The sequence below is a fragment of the Serinus canaria genome, chromosome 2, assembly GCF_022539315.1.
Source record: "Serinus canaria isolate serCan28SL12 chromosome 2, serCan2020, whole genome shotgun sequence".
Classification (NCBI taxonomy): Eukaryota; Metazoa; Chordata; class Aves; order Passeriformes; family Fringillidae; genus Serinus; species Serinus canaria.
The window spans coordinates 10,234,653-10,253,041 of record NC_066315.1 but is presented as its reverse complement, the minus strand read 5'-3'; the positions used below and the strand labels follow the sequence as shown (position 1 = coordinate 10,253,041).

General features: G+C 36.8%; 1 protein-coding gene across 6 annotated transcripts in view; it reads right to left on the bottom strand.

Moving 5' to 3' along the window:
* The window catches only part of ZMYND11 (zinc finger MYND-type containing 11), a 105,305-nt gene that overhangs the window by 42,889 nt on the left and 44,027 nt on the right, over positions 1–18,389 (bottom strand). For all 6 annotated transcript variants that reach the window (XM_050970377.1, XM_009085810.4, XM_009085811.4 and 3 more), the window contains 2 exons: positions 18,231–18,365; positions 949–1,108 (listed from right to left, as the gene is read on the bottom strand). In XM_050970377.1, coding sequence (XP_050826334.1) covers positions 949–1,108; positions 18,231–18,346 — 276 coding nt within the window. In that variant the 5' untranslated portion in view covers positions 18,347–18,365. The remainder of the gene's footprint in view (positions 1–948; positions 1,109–18,230; positions 18,366–18,389) is intronic.

The following is an 18,389-nucleotide window of genomic DNA, read 5'->3' as shown; positions in this document are numbered from 1 at the left end:
TCAGGATCTTACTGATAACTGCAATATTGCAATAAGCATTTTTGGTGTTTTTTAGAGTTTTTCTGGGTTTCCTCAAAATTCATGTATTAGCTATGTCTGAGACAATTCTGACCCTGCTATCAGTATTTAATGAAATTCATATTCCAAAGCAATAGTTCCTAGTTCAGGTATTTTAAATCTTTGCAAAACTCTTTTGTTAACTGTCTTGTAAATAAAGAGATGGGGCTTCTGAACAAAGCAAAACAATTGTTCAAGCTTTTTCCTGGTCTAAGTGACTATCCTCATTTAGTGAGTTGGCTCCACCTCAGCTATGAAGGGATTTCAAAAACATGGTTTTTTCCTCTTCATGTAACTTTCAACCTATTTAAATGGATTTTAAGATTTATATTAGACATCCAGTGGAACAGTATTTGGATGCCTGTAGCTGATTTGCTAAGAAAATCCTTTCTAATTGAATGTACTGGTGTTCATGAATATCAGTAAAACACATCTTTTCATGTATGTTTGCATATAATTTTATAATTTCATATAGCACTTCTGAAAGGGAGATATTTGTTCTTCAGATTCATATTAAAGCAAGATTAAAAAGTTTGTGACTTTTTTTTTTTTAAATACACCTTCTTTGGGATTTGAGAATGTCTGAGGATTTCAAGTAATACCAATAATATTTACTGCCTTCCTGTACAACTGTAGAAGAAAATGCAACATAAAAGTGAGGCATAACCCAGCAAAGGACTTTGCCAGTTTTTCACAGCAGAAAACTCAGAGTTCAAGAGGGAAGAGCTTCTATGGAATAGAAAAGGTTAAAAAAATTTAAGAGTGCATTACTTCCCTGTTCACAAGCACCAACACAGAACCTATAAATAGATTTTGAAATATAAATTAAAACGAGCTTCATGCTAAGATATCAGAAATCGTGATTTATTTTCTCAAAGACTTTATACTCACAATCTCATCTCCTGGCAACCAATATCCTTCTTGTTCAATACCAGCTTTTGACCCTTTACACCCCACGGTCAGGGTTTCCACAATGAGACCATCCTTGACTGCTAAACTCAGCTGACGGGTGGTTTCTTTTGGATGCATACCATGCACTCGAGACATGTACCTGCACACAAAGCACAAAAGTCTCTTAGGGTTAGTTTTAAATAATAAAATGTGTCAGCAAAATATACACATTTTCAAATGAGTTAAAACAATACACATTCTAAGTTTTAGATTGTTTTTAAACAGCCAGCACTTATATCTCTTCACCCTTTCCTTCAAATCAGCTTCTTTCCTCTTGCAGCTTTCATGTACACATTTAGACAAGTAGCACAGTAAACTCCTACCAAAAAAATCCCCAAATTAACACATATGGTGCTTGGGCTTGTCTCTGCCACATCCATTTGTGCCCTTTAAATTACTTTAAACTTGCATTTGTCTAACACCTCCTATAGCATACACACTACAGAATGTACCAATGAATCTTTGTGATGCTTGTGTGTACAACACATTCGTGGAAAATGGAAAATTTATACATCACATATGAAAACCCAACAGCTCGAGTTACTATGCTAAGTGGTTTTTCTCCTTTTCTTGAGTCAACCACAATGATCACACTGTGACAAACTGCCTTGGTGAGAAAAAACCCACATGTAGCTTTAACTGTATATATACATGAGATTCAGCTGTGTAATGTTGACCTTCACCCAGTGTAATTTGCTTCTAGGCCAACAGCAAATATTAACTTGGAGTAAACAACATAAAATTATCTTCTCTCAAATTAAGATGACCTCTCTGCCTTAAGGTCATTGCAATTCAGGTTTTTTTAACAAAATTCTGAGAACATATCTAGAAGTTGCTGCACACAGAGAGCTGCAATCACATGCAAGCAGCAGATACATGAATTGACATGGAACCAATTATTTTGTGGACAATATTTTCCTAGTTATGGATCTCCTAAAGTTACAGAGCTAACTGAATTTCTCTTCATTTTTGTTTCTCCAGGTACTCTGTCTTTACCTGTTTCCTAAGAGAGAAATCTGTAATTTGCATGCTTTAAGACAAAGCTGTCAGCCAAAGTATCCTTGCCTTTCTGCTTCATAATGAATTCCAGCAACCACGATTCCTTTGTGACTGTCATCACAAATACCTTCACAAAAATGTAATTATGATCATGAGCAAACTCAAGAAAGATTTATTTTAAAGCAGCAGCATTGCATTAAAAAAAAAAAAAAAAGAGCTAAATCTCTTCAGATTTTTTTTTTTTTAATAACATGGCTGACAGGAATTTGCAATGCCTTAGAAGTTACAAACTTACAATAAGGAATGAGGATCACCCCAAATGGTCAAATCTTCAATCAACCCCTCCCTCTGAAGACATTTGCATTTCAAACTTTGTACTGTTTTATATGAATAAAGTTTTCCTTTCCTGCTTTCTCTCTTAAGCTTTTGCTGGAACTGGTTTATGCTAATCTGATATTTTTGTTTTTCTCTAAACTGTATATAAAATAGTATAGTAGATTTCTGACTGAGTGGAAGTATATATTTGTATAGTAAATTATACAATAATCAGAGCAGCACAGGACATTTATGAATTTCTGTGTGGTATCAGAGGCATTTACATAAATGCAGCATACTTGCAGGATCTTGGGGTTTATTTTTTTAGGATAAAAACTCTTAGAGGCAGATGATGCCACTTCCTATATTTTACAATGTCTACCACAACATGGTCCAAGCCTAATTGGTGTGTGCATGACAAAATTCTGTGCAAGTCTGTGTTCCAGGCTGATATATATGAATCTTCTGGTGGTTTGCATATAGGGCCAAAGGGTCAAAATCAGAAGATAAGGCACTTCAGGTCTGTATTACCTTTGCTGAATGCTCATCTGCCCAACCTGATCCCTCTCTACTTCTACAGAAAACAAAACTCAACATGAGCACCTGTTCAAGTGAGATTTAACACCACAAATAAGTTTTCAAAGTTATCCAAACTCCAAGGTCTGAACCAGGCAGAGACTCAAGCCTATTTACTTCACTTTCAAACAGAGAGCAAGTGAACATCACTGGTCTATAGTAGCATAAAGTGTTGAAGCTTTAAAGCCAAATGAAAACAGCTCATTTGCTTATATATTCATGTTACATGTATTTCATGTGTATGTGCACATATGGACATATTTATGCAAACACAACTAGCTTTTTGAAGTGCAAATTATCTTTCTCAACATTTGCTAATGTTACTCTTTTTCCACCAAATCTCCATTTTTAACTCAGTGCTAACAACATCCCTGACAGAGGCACAGCATTCACGTGTCTGTAACTAATTCAACTCCTTAACAGGTCTCAAAATACAGAGAACAGGCTAACTAGCATTGTTCCCATTTTACTGACAGAACAAACCAGACTCTGAGCACAGAAGTGATTACTCAACACTTATATGGTGTGCTGCTATAGGTCTGAGAACAGAAATCAGGTATTAACCCAGTGCCATAACCCTCAGGGTATCCTGCAGAAGAATCCATGTATTTTGCAGTGCACTATCCCTAGTTCTAGAAACACAGCCCTTCCAAATTCTTAAATGTAAGCTACAGGTTTCATGATTTCTCACTCTTGTCTCTGAACAGAACAGATATATAATACAAACCAAAAAGCTTTAAACCAACTCTGATCAGCTAAGAGGTTTAATCTGCCTATTTCCACTGATGCAGGTTGGGCACTAGTGAAAAGAGGCACAAGGCTCAGAATCATCCATTTCTCAAATCCAATCTGTGTTCTCCACCAGAGTGAAAGTACTGCTACCAACTAAACTATCTCCCCATTTTCTCCAGCTGTAAATCAGGAGTAGTGAATTCCCAGTGGCTTTTGAAGAGTACTTTAGTCAATGTTCAGACTGTGCCACTGGGGAGTCACAAGGGCTATGTTTTCTATTTTTAAAATAAAATGCTATCAGCTTTCATAGCAAAGAACACACATGTAAAGAGAATGGCTTTACTTCAAAGAGTAAAACTGCTGTTAGAAAAATGCACCCTCTCCCAGATTTTTACTTCATTAAAACCTGTGAAGTGTACATGACCAGATATTCCCAAAGAATAGGAAACAACACTGTAGGGTTTGGATGAGAACTTATCTTGTTTCTTTTCAGCCAGAAGGACAGCAGGTAAGCAAAGACATGACTAAGGCACAGGACTCAAATCAGAAAAGTTAAAGTTCTTTAATAATGAAATGTGAAAAACTGTCAGGGACATGAAAAATGCTGAAAACACAGAATGAGTTAAAGTCCAGCTCAGAGACAGAAAGCATGATGCTTGGAGTCCCAACTACTACATCAGCCTCATTATTAGATCAGGGAAAAACAATATTGAAATTTTGCCTTTGTGCAGAAATGACACCACTAATCCATGGAGTGCAAGTCCTGGCTCTGCATGCACCAAAGCATCTGGCACCAACTAGTTCAAAAACAAGTATGGGAGATAAAGCAATCCCTGACTGCTGTTTTCAACAAAAGCTGATTAGCCTTACCTTGGAAAGTGGGAGTTGAAGGAATACTGGTTTGTTAGGCTCTTGCCCAGTCCCATACCAAGAGATTTGGGAGTCCAATACAACCCAGCCCCAAGAACTAAAGCAAATACTCTCAAATGAGTGAGAATAAGGCACAGAGACAAAGTAAAATCCTCTCAATCAGAAAACCAGCCCTAATCAGAGAGAGGGCTGAAGGAACGATTTCAAAATACAATTTAACTGTGCTAATCCCTACTATATAAAATGAAGGTCTTTCTAATGAAAAGTGGAGGTTAGGCCTGATAATCTGCATGCTAAATTCAAAATCTCACCAAATGATGCTGCTTGTCTGCAGAATACAGAAGCAACTGAACTGCTGCTGAAAATCAGTGTTTATAGGTCAGTATTTTCTCCATTTAGGAACTGGCAATGCAGATCTCCTTGACATTAGCACAGAAGAATCTAGCAAAATTACAGTTTTGAAATCAGCTTCTAAGGGCCTAGTAATGTATGTTTTCAATTACTGCAACACCACTTGGAAAGCAAAGGATAAGGATCTTTAGCATGGAGTTTGTTCATTACCACCCTTAAGCAAACCTCACTGCCATACCACCAAATGTACATTTAAATGTGGTGACCTTCAGAAACAAAATACTACCAACAGAATCAGGTAGATGCACATGTGCCTGGGCATATATACCTAACAGAAGTGTGCATCTGTCTGATGGCAAAAGAAAGCCTTTAGAGGAGACTCACAGAGGATAATCATTAATAGACTTGTAGATAATATATGGATGTGATGCTCATCTGTATTTAGTCACAAAATGCCAATCAGAGAAACGTGAGACAGCAATTTCAAACCTCTTCAGGACTGCAGATGAACAGCAGTCAGGTGTAAATACCAATAAAATATCATAATATTCTTCAGATTATTATATTATATTATATTATATTATATTATATTATATTATATTATATTATATTATATTATATTATATTATATTACCCATCCTAAAGCCTGACCACCTCTCAGACACCATAGGGAGAGGCCAAGGGGTCAGCACACATGGAGGGGGGGCCTCCAGCAGTTCTCAGAGGGGCTACACAGCCACCTGCTGCACACCTCACCTGAGCCAGGCTGAATGCTGGGGAGGAAAGATGTGCAGGGAAACCTGTTACAAGCCTTTCTCTTCACAGCAACAAAATCCCCTCCACCTCATGCCCTACCAGTTGACAACTGGATCTTGCCACCTCCCTTTGCTCCACAAACTGGACCACAGGAGTACCTGATCCACCTTTAAATCACCTGCCTGCCCAATATGTAGGACATTCCAGAAACACCAAAGTCTGTCAGCATATCACCAATTCACTCCTAAAATTTCACAATGCTCTCCTCAAATTATCCAGTGTTCATAATGTCTTTCTATAAAAACCAAAATCTGTGCTTCATAACACACCTTAAAACTAAAGAAGGAAGTTTGGCTTGATCTTAGGGGTGTGGAGGAAGCAGACTCTAAAGCTGAGATCACCATGGGAGCAAAATAGACACAGAAGTAGCCAGTCCTTGCAGGGGATCAGATGGTGAACTTATCACCTACAGCTGTCACACAGCTCACAATTCCTGCTTGGTGCTCTGTAAGACACAGCACAAAGGTAAAGCCTGTCTCAAAGAGTCAAATCTATATGGCTTCAAAATACAGCAGGGAAAAATATCCAACTTTGCTCCCAAAGAGTCCTCTTGAAGGCATCTGTGGTCTACTGAGAGGCAGAAAATGGTTTAAATGGGCACTGCTGTAGTGTAGGGGAGGGAGGGAGGGAGGAAGGAAGGAAGGAAGGAAGGAAGGAAGGAAGGAAGGAAGGAAGGAAGGAATAGGTTTTAAAAAAAACCCTCATTTTTCCTGAACTCATAAGGAATTACATTTTCAGCCACCTCAACTGAATCAAAAGAAAATAACTGAAAAAATGTTACAGCAAGGGTATCTTGCTTATACAAGACTGAAATAAAGTACATATTGCAAATAACTGCAAAAATAAAACAGTGCAGCAAGTGCAGGTAGATGTTAATTTTCATGGCAAACTCTGTAATCTTGGTCTGATCAATTATCTCTCTCTATGCTGGATCCTCCACCCTCCCCAGTGCAAAGGGAAGCAGCAGCCTGCTGCTGCCAGCAGACTCTGCTGAGCAACTCATCCAGGGATAAGTTGAGAACTGATAAATTTGAGGTCTGATAAACTGAGATCTGATAAAATTGAGATCTGAGAAAATACAGCAGACCCCATTAAACTCAATGGAAAGTCTGCCATTAATTTTAAATGTTACCTACAGGTACATAAACATGTCCTAGATTCAGGGACAGACCTTAAGGAATAATAGATAAAATAGAAGGAAAGCAGCCAAAAATCTGTTCTGAGTTTTATACTGTCTTCCTACCCCTAGTGAGAAACGATGCCTTTTGCTTCAGTTTCAGGGTATGACAGCTATTTTATAGAAGGCCCACACATTTCTTTTAAGAGTTTTTTAAAAGTAATTTGCAAAGAATAGGCCAGTTGGTCATACTGAAAAGAAAAGTTGAAGAGATGGCTGTGATTTTTTTTTTTAAAGAAATACAGCTCCATGACCTAAGAACTTGAAATACACAGGCTCAAATCCCAGGAATCCATCAGCTCTCCTTGTGGAAAGCCAGGTGAAGATCTGTGCTCACAGCTGTATCTCAAGGTCTCAGCTCTGAAGTTCAGGTTGCCTGTTTCTACCATGTAGCACCCTGCTACCAATCAACTCCGATAAAACACAGGCTAAACATTGTGGGTATTTGACAGAGATATTCCCTGTTTGACAGCAACTGAGAGCTGGTCTGAGAGCTGAAGACAGCACAGACACACAGAGAAGAGGAACTGGCTACAGTGGGGACAGAGCAGCTTGCTTTTGTTTTCTAGGATCCTTTTTGATGTGTTTACACTTTCTGAAGTTTCAGGTATGGATTATATTCACCAAGACAAACACAACCAAAGCATAATGTTCTTGCTGTGTATTTGTACTCCACAATGAGATGCAGGTAAATGAACAGGCTGCATTTGACTTCCACTGCACTCCACATACCCACAGCACATGCACAGACCACGCAGGCACTGCCAGCACTGCTGCCTCTGCAATAAAATATTTCTTACATGATCCACATTTTATGCGGTCCAAAATTCCAAGGATTACAGAGAAATCATGCATTTACTTTTCCCTCTGACATCAGTATCTGCTACATTCATTTTGAAGACACATATACTACCCAAGCAGGAAATGTTTTTAAAATTTGTTTCATCTCTCCTTTGTAGTCTAGATAAAGTCAGAATTTGCACAAATGCAAAAACTAATTTTGTGCAATGTTTTTGTAAAACAAAAAGAATGCATAAACTTGATAGTGCAACAGTGAAATCCAGCAGTTCAGTTAAATTCACTCTGCTAAGGAGTGATTTTGTTTGTGCATGCTTTAGATATCTCAGGCACCATGCATGCACCTATAATGGTAATCACCTGGGTCATTTCTGTAAAAAGCACAGTAATGTTAACCCAGGTAATTCTCTGATTCAGTAATTTAAACTCCCACTCCTACAATTTCTCTATACACTTTAGATTGTGTAACCCACCATGAAAAGCAAATAATTTCAATACCAAGACATTCAACCCATATCCAGAAAAATCTTGCCACCACTTTTTTATGGTGGAAGTTATCTAAAAAAGGGCTCTACTTCCATTTTTCCTAAAATGGAAGTAGAGCCCTAAAAGCTCATGTGTGACACTGCTAGTAATGCACGTGTGTGCACTGAGCATGACTGGCAAACGAGCACTAATCATTCAGGAGCACTGCATGCACAGGGACAAATGTTCTGTAGCTGCAGGGCCACTGCTCCACCCAGCTCCTTTCTTTGGATGCACTAAAGAGACAAAGTATTACATGACTCAGAGTGTAACATCCTAGCTAATACCTTGCAAATGAAATATTAAGTCAGCTCATATCCACCATCGCAATTCAAAACATGTTAAAAAATGAAGATTTGAATGCTTTAATGATTCAGTTTTTTAGAGCTCTCTATCTCATTTAATTTCCATTCTTATCTGGGTCAAAATCCTTCTCTTTCTGTTTTTGGGGTTGGTTTTTTGTGTGTGCTTTTTTTTTTTTTTTTTTTTTTAGATTTCTTTCAGTCTAGCTGAGTTTCAGAATCATCACTCTGTCACACAAATGTTCACCTTATTGCCATCTAGGGAACAGCACAGCGCCTGGAAAAGCCATCAGGGCAGGGCTGCTGCTCTTGGTGATGATATTGTTTATATGAATGGGAATATGAAACCACAGCCTAAAATAGATGGTATGAGTAGTGCTTTGGAGATCATTCTCTCTCCACTGATTACAGAGAAAGCCTTGATGAGCACTTCAGGTCAGATAACAAGCTGTTAAATGGCCATCTCTCACTCATTTTTATCTCTTACTTCTAATAGAAAGTCACATCTATTTACAGCAAAGAAACCAAACATAAGCTAGAAGTTCCACTTTCAAATATTACAAAGATGTTATGATTTGAGCAAAAAACATAATTGTTGTGACATAAATATTGGTCTGCTTTTAATAATGAGAAATAAAGTTAGCCTTTTCAGTATTTTTCTGTGTAAACTTATACAATTTCAAGATGAATATTAAAAGGACTGTGGAGTACATGAAAATGGGATAGTGATTTTCAAATCAGTTCCATCCCCTTCCTTCTCAATATTCCTACTGGAGCTCATATTTTGCATGCATTGTATTAAAAATTGAATATTGCAGCTTTTATGGGAACACTTAATAAGGAGAGTTTAAATGAGCACACACTTATTAACAAACATCAAACAAGGAGTATGGCTGTGGTTATTAACAATGTGTTTGTGCTGTTAGTATGAATCATTTTATTTACCATACTCATGCTCAGCCCAGAGATGACTTCCCCTACTGAATCAATGAAGAACATTGACCTCTGAGACAGAAAAATGCCACTCTAGCAATACCCTGTAAGAGCATTCCTAAGAATTACCAGATAAGGAAAACTGATCAAGCAAAATTTGTCAGAACATCTGAGCACCTATTTGTTTTTTTGTAGAATGCACTGTAGGAGCAAGATGTGCCTACAGTAATATTTCTGATCAAAGCAAATACACAAAAAACTCCACCTCAAGCTCTAGTCCTCAACAAAATACCCATTTATGCTAAACCCTTACAGGTATATAGCACAGCCAGCTACAGCATCCTTTCCCTTCCCTGTATTCTGCATAAAGCAAGAAAAATGGCAGCAAGGCTGAAGCAATCTGGCCATCCCTGGTGAAGAGTTTTCCACACCAGGCACTGAATTAGTCTTTGACAGCCAGCACTGGAACGCAGACCCAGCAATTCAGGAGGCAACAGGGGACAATGTGTCAGTACCAAGTTGAAGGAAAAATCATCCCTAAGAAATTACAAATAACACTGTTTAATACACGTGGACTTCTTTTTATGCATTCCTTTAACCAGTTTAATTAACATGATTTAATAGAATTGTTACACAAATTTGAGAAATAAACTGTATCAACAAAGGAGCTCAATGGGAAAAAGAGTAATTATTAATATACGTTATAAACTCAAGATAATACTTCAACCAAATCTACTAATTTAGCAATTTTAATTCTACCACTACTCAGAGTAAATGTAGATAGGTTCTTCATAGGCTTTTTACAAGAAAAGTTTACATTTTTTCCTGCAATCCCTGTTTCCAGTCTCTTTAGTCAATTATGTCTAAAGGCAGCACTTACAACGAACCATTAATATGAGCAATATTAAAACTAAATAATATCCACACCAAAAAATAATTCCAAAATCTTCAACAAAATTAAGATTAAACACCCTATAAATGGATAGGTAAAAGTTGTATGGTGGATTTATCACGTACAGGGAATACAGGTGAAATTCAATGAACCTATGAGATTGTGAACACCCCCCGTGCAATTAAATCACAATCTTTCATTCATTCTTAAGATTTTTACAAAAAGTGTTTAGCTTAGTTTCTCACTTTTCTTTAAACTTTTTTTTTAACCTGGGTATTAAAAATCATTTTCAGCTTGGTAAATAGTACCTCATTGGTCAGTCTCAGTACAAATTTACAAGCAAAACTGTGTTATGATGCAATAGTAAGTAGGGGAGAACCCCCATACTTTTCTGCACATATGCAGCTCTCAATGTTCTCTTGGTTCCTTTATAGAATATAACTGAACTTTTGAAAATATAAAACAAACTTAACCTAAATCCATCATTTAACTCACTGCAAAGCCATCAGTATAAGAAATTATTGTGTCAAACAAGTCAAGTTGGACACATTTTGGTGTCCAGCATATTTCTCTGCAATGTATTGCTATGCTTGTAACTGCTAGTTATGCACCCATAATACAATTTTTATATATGACCAAAGTAGTACTTGTACTAAAAACTCTGTTACTAGGGAATCAAATGATCATTTTTAGACTGGTTTTGTTTTATCAATATGATGATTTTTAACTAAATCACTCAAAACATTGCTGAAAAAGCAGAGAGGGCTTTTGTTTTCTGCAGTATGATCTCTGAATAAGGATTTACAGGCCTTAAAACTCCAAACTCAGTTTATTCTCTTGATTTAACATAAAAACAGTCATCTGAAAACTGAAAAATCAGACACTGGTTAGGAGCTTAAAGAAGTAGCTGAAGTTTATAATAAGAAACAGAGAAGGAATGTAAAAGAAATTACAATGGAGATTGACATAGTGGAGTCAGACAGAAAAAAGTGCCTGTGACAGAAAACACATGAGGAGGTATTGAAAAATAAGAGTTTTCTACCCTGTCACCCCTCAGTGATGTATTCTGTAATGCATATTATCTATACTTCTTCCAGTCCAATACAGACTGAAGTCAGTTTTCTCACAGGTGAGCATTGCATAGACAGGCTGCCTCTGGAAGCAACTTTGTGCACGGCAGAGGAAGTGTCCTGCATTTATTGTTGGACCTTGGACTCCACACTTCTGCTTATCCTTGCATAACTAGGAATTGCTATTACACTGCATAGCACAATAAAAAATCTCCAGTGTACTGGCCAGGGCTTCAATAACACTGTTTGCTTCAAATAGTCACAGTAAAAACATACATGAAAATGATGTACAGCTATGGAAAAGGAGCCAGTAACTCAGGTAAAAAGTGAACTGGAGTGATCAGTGCTTTCTCCTCCATAACAGGAGGATGTTCTGCTTCAAACAGCTGCTTTCAGATAAGCCTGCTCTCCAGCAACAAAAAGACAGATATTTTAGGGGAATGGCTTGACAAAGGTTAAGAAAGCAACAAAGCAAAAAAAAACCTACTTCTAAGCTTGTATTTCAACCAAAGAAATATCAGGTGGTAAAATACCTCTTCTGTTCATACAAAGTTTAACAACAGGACTATCTCATTGTAAATCCAGAGTCATCTGCTCTTCTAATCTTTCCTATGGCCTACTATTTTTGTTTCTGCATGACTATTTAGTTGCAATATGCAGAATACTAGGAAGACTTAAATTTTCATCAGGAGTACTATGAATAGTAACAGATTTTTTTCTACTAAGTATCTAAGCTTCAGACAAGCAACTCTGTAGGAATCTTGTTCTTCCATTTTTTTCTTGCCATTTCATCACATATTCTTATTTATATACTTGTGTGATTTTTCTCTATCCATTCAAATTGCTCATTTTCTTATTTATACTCGGTTGTGTTTATTCTGCACCTGAGAATAAATTGTTCATTCTCAACTTTAATCACTGCTTCTATAAATTGTTTTATGTTAGACAGCCTAGAAAAAGAACAGCAAAAGAATTAGGGCAACAAAACCAGATATATGAACTTCAACTCTTCTCAGACATTGACTAGAAAAATTCCAAAGACTGATATTTGGAGAGGAAATCCCCCTCCTAGGTCCAAATGTCAAACTGAGAGGGTCACATACTCAATCTACAACTCTTACCAACTCCATCTCAACTGTGGGGACCAGAAAATCTCATTATTTTACAGTAATCTTTCATAGTGAGTGATTCCTTTCTGGCATGCTATCCCATCAATGCTGATTAATGTCAGTCTGCACAGAGCTAACAGAGCCTACTTGACACTGGCTTGGGATCTGCTCATTCCTGTTTGATGCTCTGACTTGGCTGCACCTATATTAAATTACAATACAGCAAGAATGAGTCCACAGAACTAATACAGGAAAAACAGCTGTGATCATTTAAGGACCTAGGACTGGATTATCCTATCTGAAAGGCAATTAAAAAAGAAGAAAAAACAATATATATATGTATCTATTATACATATATTACATATAAAATATGTATCTATTAATGAAAAAAACAATATTTTCTTGTATCACCAATGGGGTAAAACAGCTTTCTGACTGATGAAATGGATGGTTTCAGTAACACTTTATTTGAAAATAATATAAAGTTTTATATTTTAATTATAGCATATCCTAGCTAGTGGTCTATCCATCAGCTTCATCCCCCCACAGCTGTGATACCTCTACCCTGTGTCCTACAGCCACTCCTGGTTTCATTCCCAAACTAACTTACTCTCAGGCTCCATTCTGGAGAAAGACAAGCTCTTCCTCCAAGGCAAAAGCAAAGCATGGCCCAGGGGTGGGTTTGCTCAAGACAGAGAACCCAAAAGGGAAGGATGCCAACAGCAGCTCCTTGTGCCAAGGGCAGCAGCCCTGCTGCAGCACGCTGTGCATCCTCAGCTGCCTGCACTGGAACTATCATGGCTCTGTCTTCAGGTTTCAAGAGCAGCATTGCTGTGGGCTGTGTTATTTTTGGCACTTTGAACTGAGGAACCACACACACATGCAAAACAAACAAAGAATATGCCAGGGCCAAAGAAACACTCTGTGAGCCAAAGGCAAGGAGGTGTAGCCCCAGCATAACTGCTCCAGAGAGTGCCAGGGCATTCCCTGCCACGGTGCATGGAGATAGAATAGACACAGCCTATATGAGACAGAAAGAGAAGCTAATCAACTTAATAAATCATGAAATGCAACAAAGGGAGAGAGAGAAAAAAATTCTCTCAGCAAAGGGAGAGAGAAAAAAAGTAAGGATGTGCAGAAGACATATGTTTTGGTTCCTTACATTAGTCTTCATGGAATAGTTTAGAAACCAGAATAATTATCTGTTTACAATGAAAAAAATCTGTAAAGCTGCCAATAATAGTTCTAGAATACCAGATTTGCCAACTGGGTATGTTAATAACATTAATTTAATAGCTAATGAACTATGAACTAATCATAAAGATTATGAAATGTTCATATACTGCTACTGAGGAAACCAAATATTTTGTGAGAAAAGAGGTATATATTTAATTAATACTTAATTAAATCTTAGGAGTCCAATTACCTGTAAGGGAATTATGGAGAAAACACTATAAATGAACTGGAGGATTGGAATAGCCAAAAAGAGAACTTTAAAAAACATGTCTGTACAGAAATACTTACCAATCTGCTATGCAACTGAATGTCAATAATTTATCCTACTCATCTAGATATGCATGCCTTTTCCCCAGTGCATTTTAAGGCATTTTATTCCATAGAATCAATTCTTGAGGTTACCCCAAAACCAGAACAGATGGAAGATAATGAGGAAAAAACAGGAAGTCAAAGCATAGTTATAATTTTTAACAAAATTTAGGGATGAACAATTTGTCAGGCTGCACTCTTGACAGAGAATTCACAGGATATGGAAAGTCATTTCTTTACTAGTGCCTACAGCATAACTAATACCAATAATGCTGATTTAAATAATTGATACACTAGGGTCAAATTAACTTAATATCAAGTCTAGACAGAAAAAGAAGTCATATTTCTTGATAAATGCCTCTTAGAAATGCAATTTTGTTATTAAGAAATGTGGTGATTTAGAAATATTAGCTAGTTCTTGTAGTCAAATTGTAAACTATGGCAATTCATTGGCTTGAGATGCCTTGTGACAATATAAGCCAGGTGAGAATATTTATTTTCTGTACCTTTACAGAAATGCTACCACTGCCTTCAAGTGAGCTCTATCATTAAATAAAAATGCACTGAAGATACTGAAGCTTATGTACAAAAGTAGGAACTTAAATATATATTTTAAAGTCCTCTTCCAAAGGTAGTTTGCATTCAAAGCACTAATTGCTTTAAAGTCACATCACTCTTGCTTCTTGTTAGGATTGGTTTTCAGTCCTTCATTCAGCTTTCCAGTTACTGAAGAATGATTCTCTCCAACTCATGGAAAGTGCATTTCCAACTATAATGTACCCTCACAGGAAATCAGTAAAACTGCAGAATCCCCTTCATATGATGATTTGTTGAGGGATTTTTTCCTGAGATACTGAGTCTGTGCAGTGTGATCTCTTCCCTACCAATGCCTCAAGTATTTATATAATACTCCAATTAACTCTGTCATATTCTTGCCATTTTCAAACTGCGTTTTTAATTCTTTACCAAACAGACACCTTTCTTATGTTTCTTATTACTTCTCTGCATGCAATGGCTTTTCTAAAAAGCCTGCCTGAAGTTCAAAAAGCTTACTAATTAATTTCTTAAAGGCTCTAACTTGCATATTCAAATTTTCCAAGTGACTCTTCCCTTGATGTAAGATAGTTTTCAATCACTTCTAATCATGCATTTTTCTGTTCTTGCCTTTCCCCCTCATCAATTTAAAAAGCAAAGCACACTTGATCTCTTCTACTTTTAATTAAAGGGCCTCTTTCCTTATAGGTTTTTCCTGATAATATCAGAAGTACCTTCTAGTGCTCTAGGCTCCTCCTACACTATCCTCCTACTCCTTATGTTCTCTACAGAAAATGTGTGCCTAGTTCTGTAGATTTTTCTTGTCTACTCTCCATTGACAGTACCTTCTGGAAGTCTTCCTTTACACAAGTAATCTTTCAATTATACTTAAAATGTACAGGTAACAATTTGCATACTTGCATGTATTATATAAATTTGTCTGTTTTGCATATTGAGTTGGAACAGTTCATAACCTATAAACTATGAATCGTCTTTTTGTATTATGAACATTTCCTCTGAGGTCATTAAAACGTTCCTTGAGATGTACATTATCTTCTACTCAGCACCAGAAGAGTAAGAAAAGTAAGAATGAATTAAATAATCAAGAATATATAAAGAAGAGGGAGACAACCATGCTGAATGCACATTAGGAGAAAAGCCAACAAATAGATTTGCTTAAAAGTAACAAACCATGCAATGAAGAAAGAAACAGTTCTTCATAGCAATTTGCTATAAAGGTATTTAGACTAACAGGTCACAAAATTCACAGGACAACCTGTCTCTAGCAGCAAATGAATGCTTAAATCAGGAGGAAAGAAAATCCATTCAAAAACCAAATCATGAATCATCTTTTTAACATGTACAGTTATCTGAAAGTACCCATTTGTCATCCAGTACATGACACATAGGAAGACAGTTACTTACCTTAAACATGGATTTATTAAAAAAATATATTCTCTTGCTGGTTTTATGTATTCTTACTCAGGAATATGACATACTTCCATAATGTCACTGTCATTATTACTTTCTGTCAATCCCAAGAGGTACTAACACTTCCAAAAAATGTTACTAGCACAAATAGTAAAACATTCCTTATAGCTCCAACTATGTACAAATGCTCATAATTTTTAATTTTGACCACTGGTTTTAAAAATTCTTAGTATTTGTATGTTTGCCTGTATGCCCAGACACTGATTGATCCTTTAAGGAATTGCAGTTGATCTGGCCAAATGATTTTGAGCCTGGAAGAATATATTAGCTGCTCAGTTTTCATCAGAAGAGATATTCTGATGCCATGGTAATTTTGAAACTTTTTTTTTTAATATTATGTATTATGCATACTCATTTACTATGTGTTTCTTCATCAACCAGTGGTGCCATACTGCAATTCAAAGGTCTTTATCATTTCCTTGTCAAAAGTTATCTCTTTAGGAATGTCACATAATAGAAACTAGATCAGTGTTCATCACTCTTGTCACTGATGTGCATGGGGAGAATTTACAATGCCCAAACACTTTTTAGATTACTCTTCACTGCTAACACCTTGTTCATCTCCCTCAAAGTACTAAGGCTTCTTGCATTTCTGTTTAGTCACTTATTTTTCTTCTGATTGGAAATGAGTCATACAATCTGGACCTAGACTTTAAAAAAAAATCAAGCTACCCCTCAATTACCAAGAGCAGTACTTCTTTTTCTAGCATCTATTTGTTTTCCCAACCTTGTTTGTAATGATTTGTCTGACCTAACTTTACCCAGCTAAATGTTTTTCCCACTATCTTAAACTAGGCATCTCTCATAAGAGTGGGTTGAATTCCCAGCTAGACGTGCCTGTCTCCCTTTATTACATCTAAAAGAGCACAAACAGCTAACAAACTCAGCTAATATGTAGCCTAGAGCAAGTAATTTGAAATGTTAAAATGGAAAGTGTATAGCATTAGTTTACCCACTCGTCTCCTTGGAGACATCATGAAAATATATATGTTTTAATGCATTCTAGAACTCCACTATGACCTCAAAAGTGCAATTCCCTAAAATACCATCTCCTTCCAAACCTTCTTGGAATTCCATATCTCTGGAAAGGTGCTTTTCAGTTTGATGGTCCATTTTTCTTCTTGCAGAAGCCAGGTACACATTAATTCACTTGGGACATCATCTTTCTTTCTGCACCTCCCTGTTCATTATGTTTGGAGAACCTGAACTGTGACACTTCTTCCATTTATGAAGCCAGTTTTGCCTGTCACTTCCACCCCAGAACTTCCAAACTCTGTCAGTGGGCCACTGTCATGGGCCATGTTATAATGATTTTCACTCTGTTAGTCACCTGCACTGTTTATAACTCCCCTTGTTAGTACTCTCTGCCTTCATTATCAGTTCACATTGGTTCTGGCAACTGAAGAGTTGCCAACTGGTTACTTTAGTTCTTTTAAATTATTCATATTGATTACTTTGACAAATGTGACGTACATGTCAGCCTGGAAATGCAGACAAAGCAGAGAGAGAGACAAAGCCCTCTGTTTTTATTACAGAGGCTACTACAAGTAATATTGTAGACCTTTCTATACAGTGCAAACTCCACAGAACAAAGAATATATATTTGTTTGTGTATCCAGCACCTAATACACCTTGATGAATATTTTGACAGTATTAATCAAAGGTAATAATCATCTCATGACCTCTTTAATAGCATCTTATGCACATCTTGGCAAATATGGCTCCTTATTTATGTGAGGAACCTAAGAATTCAGATTTCTCTTTGCCTTCTGGAAAAGTCCTACCCCAGCCTCTCACATTTTCCTAAAGAAATGAACTACTTGTAGATTTTATTACCATTTTCTCCTCAACTGTTATATCTGTTTCTTGTATTTTGAACAAGCTATCAACTCCAAAATGCTAAATTCAATTAAAGTACTAGAAATGTTGCATATTTCCTAGAGATGCTTATACAAAGCAAATACAGGGTAAGATCTCAATTCAATGAATTAAACCTCACTTTTGGACGTTCAGGTGCTCAGTTTGGTAAATTTGATTTTTTTTATATATAATTTATGAATCAGTAACATAGAACTGCATGTAACTGTTTCACAGTCTCCCACTGTGTTTACTATCTCTGTCCCAAAGGGCTTTTAATAGCACCAACCTTTCCCCTCACCAAGACTGGTTTTGGAGCTGGTCACTTACTTTGTAATGCGGTCAATGTTAGCGATTTGCTTCTGGTTCCGGATTATTTCGATGGCTGCCCAAAGGTGCTGGATAGCCTTTGTGTCTGCCTGCCGTCTCTTCGTTAGGCGTGCCATGACCTGCTCACCTGCTCAGCTGCAGCCAAGAAATTTAAAAACA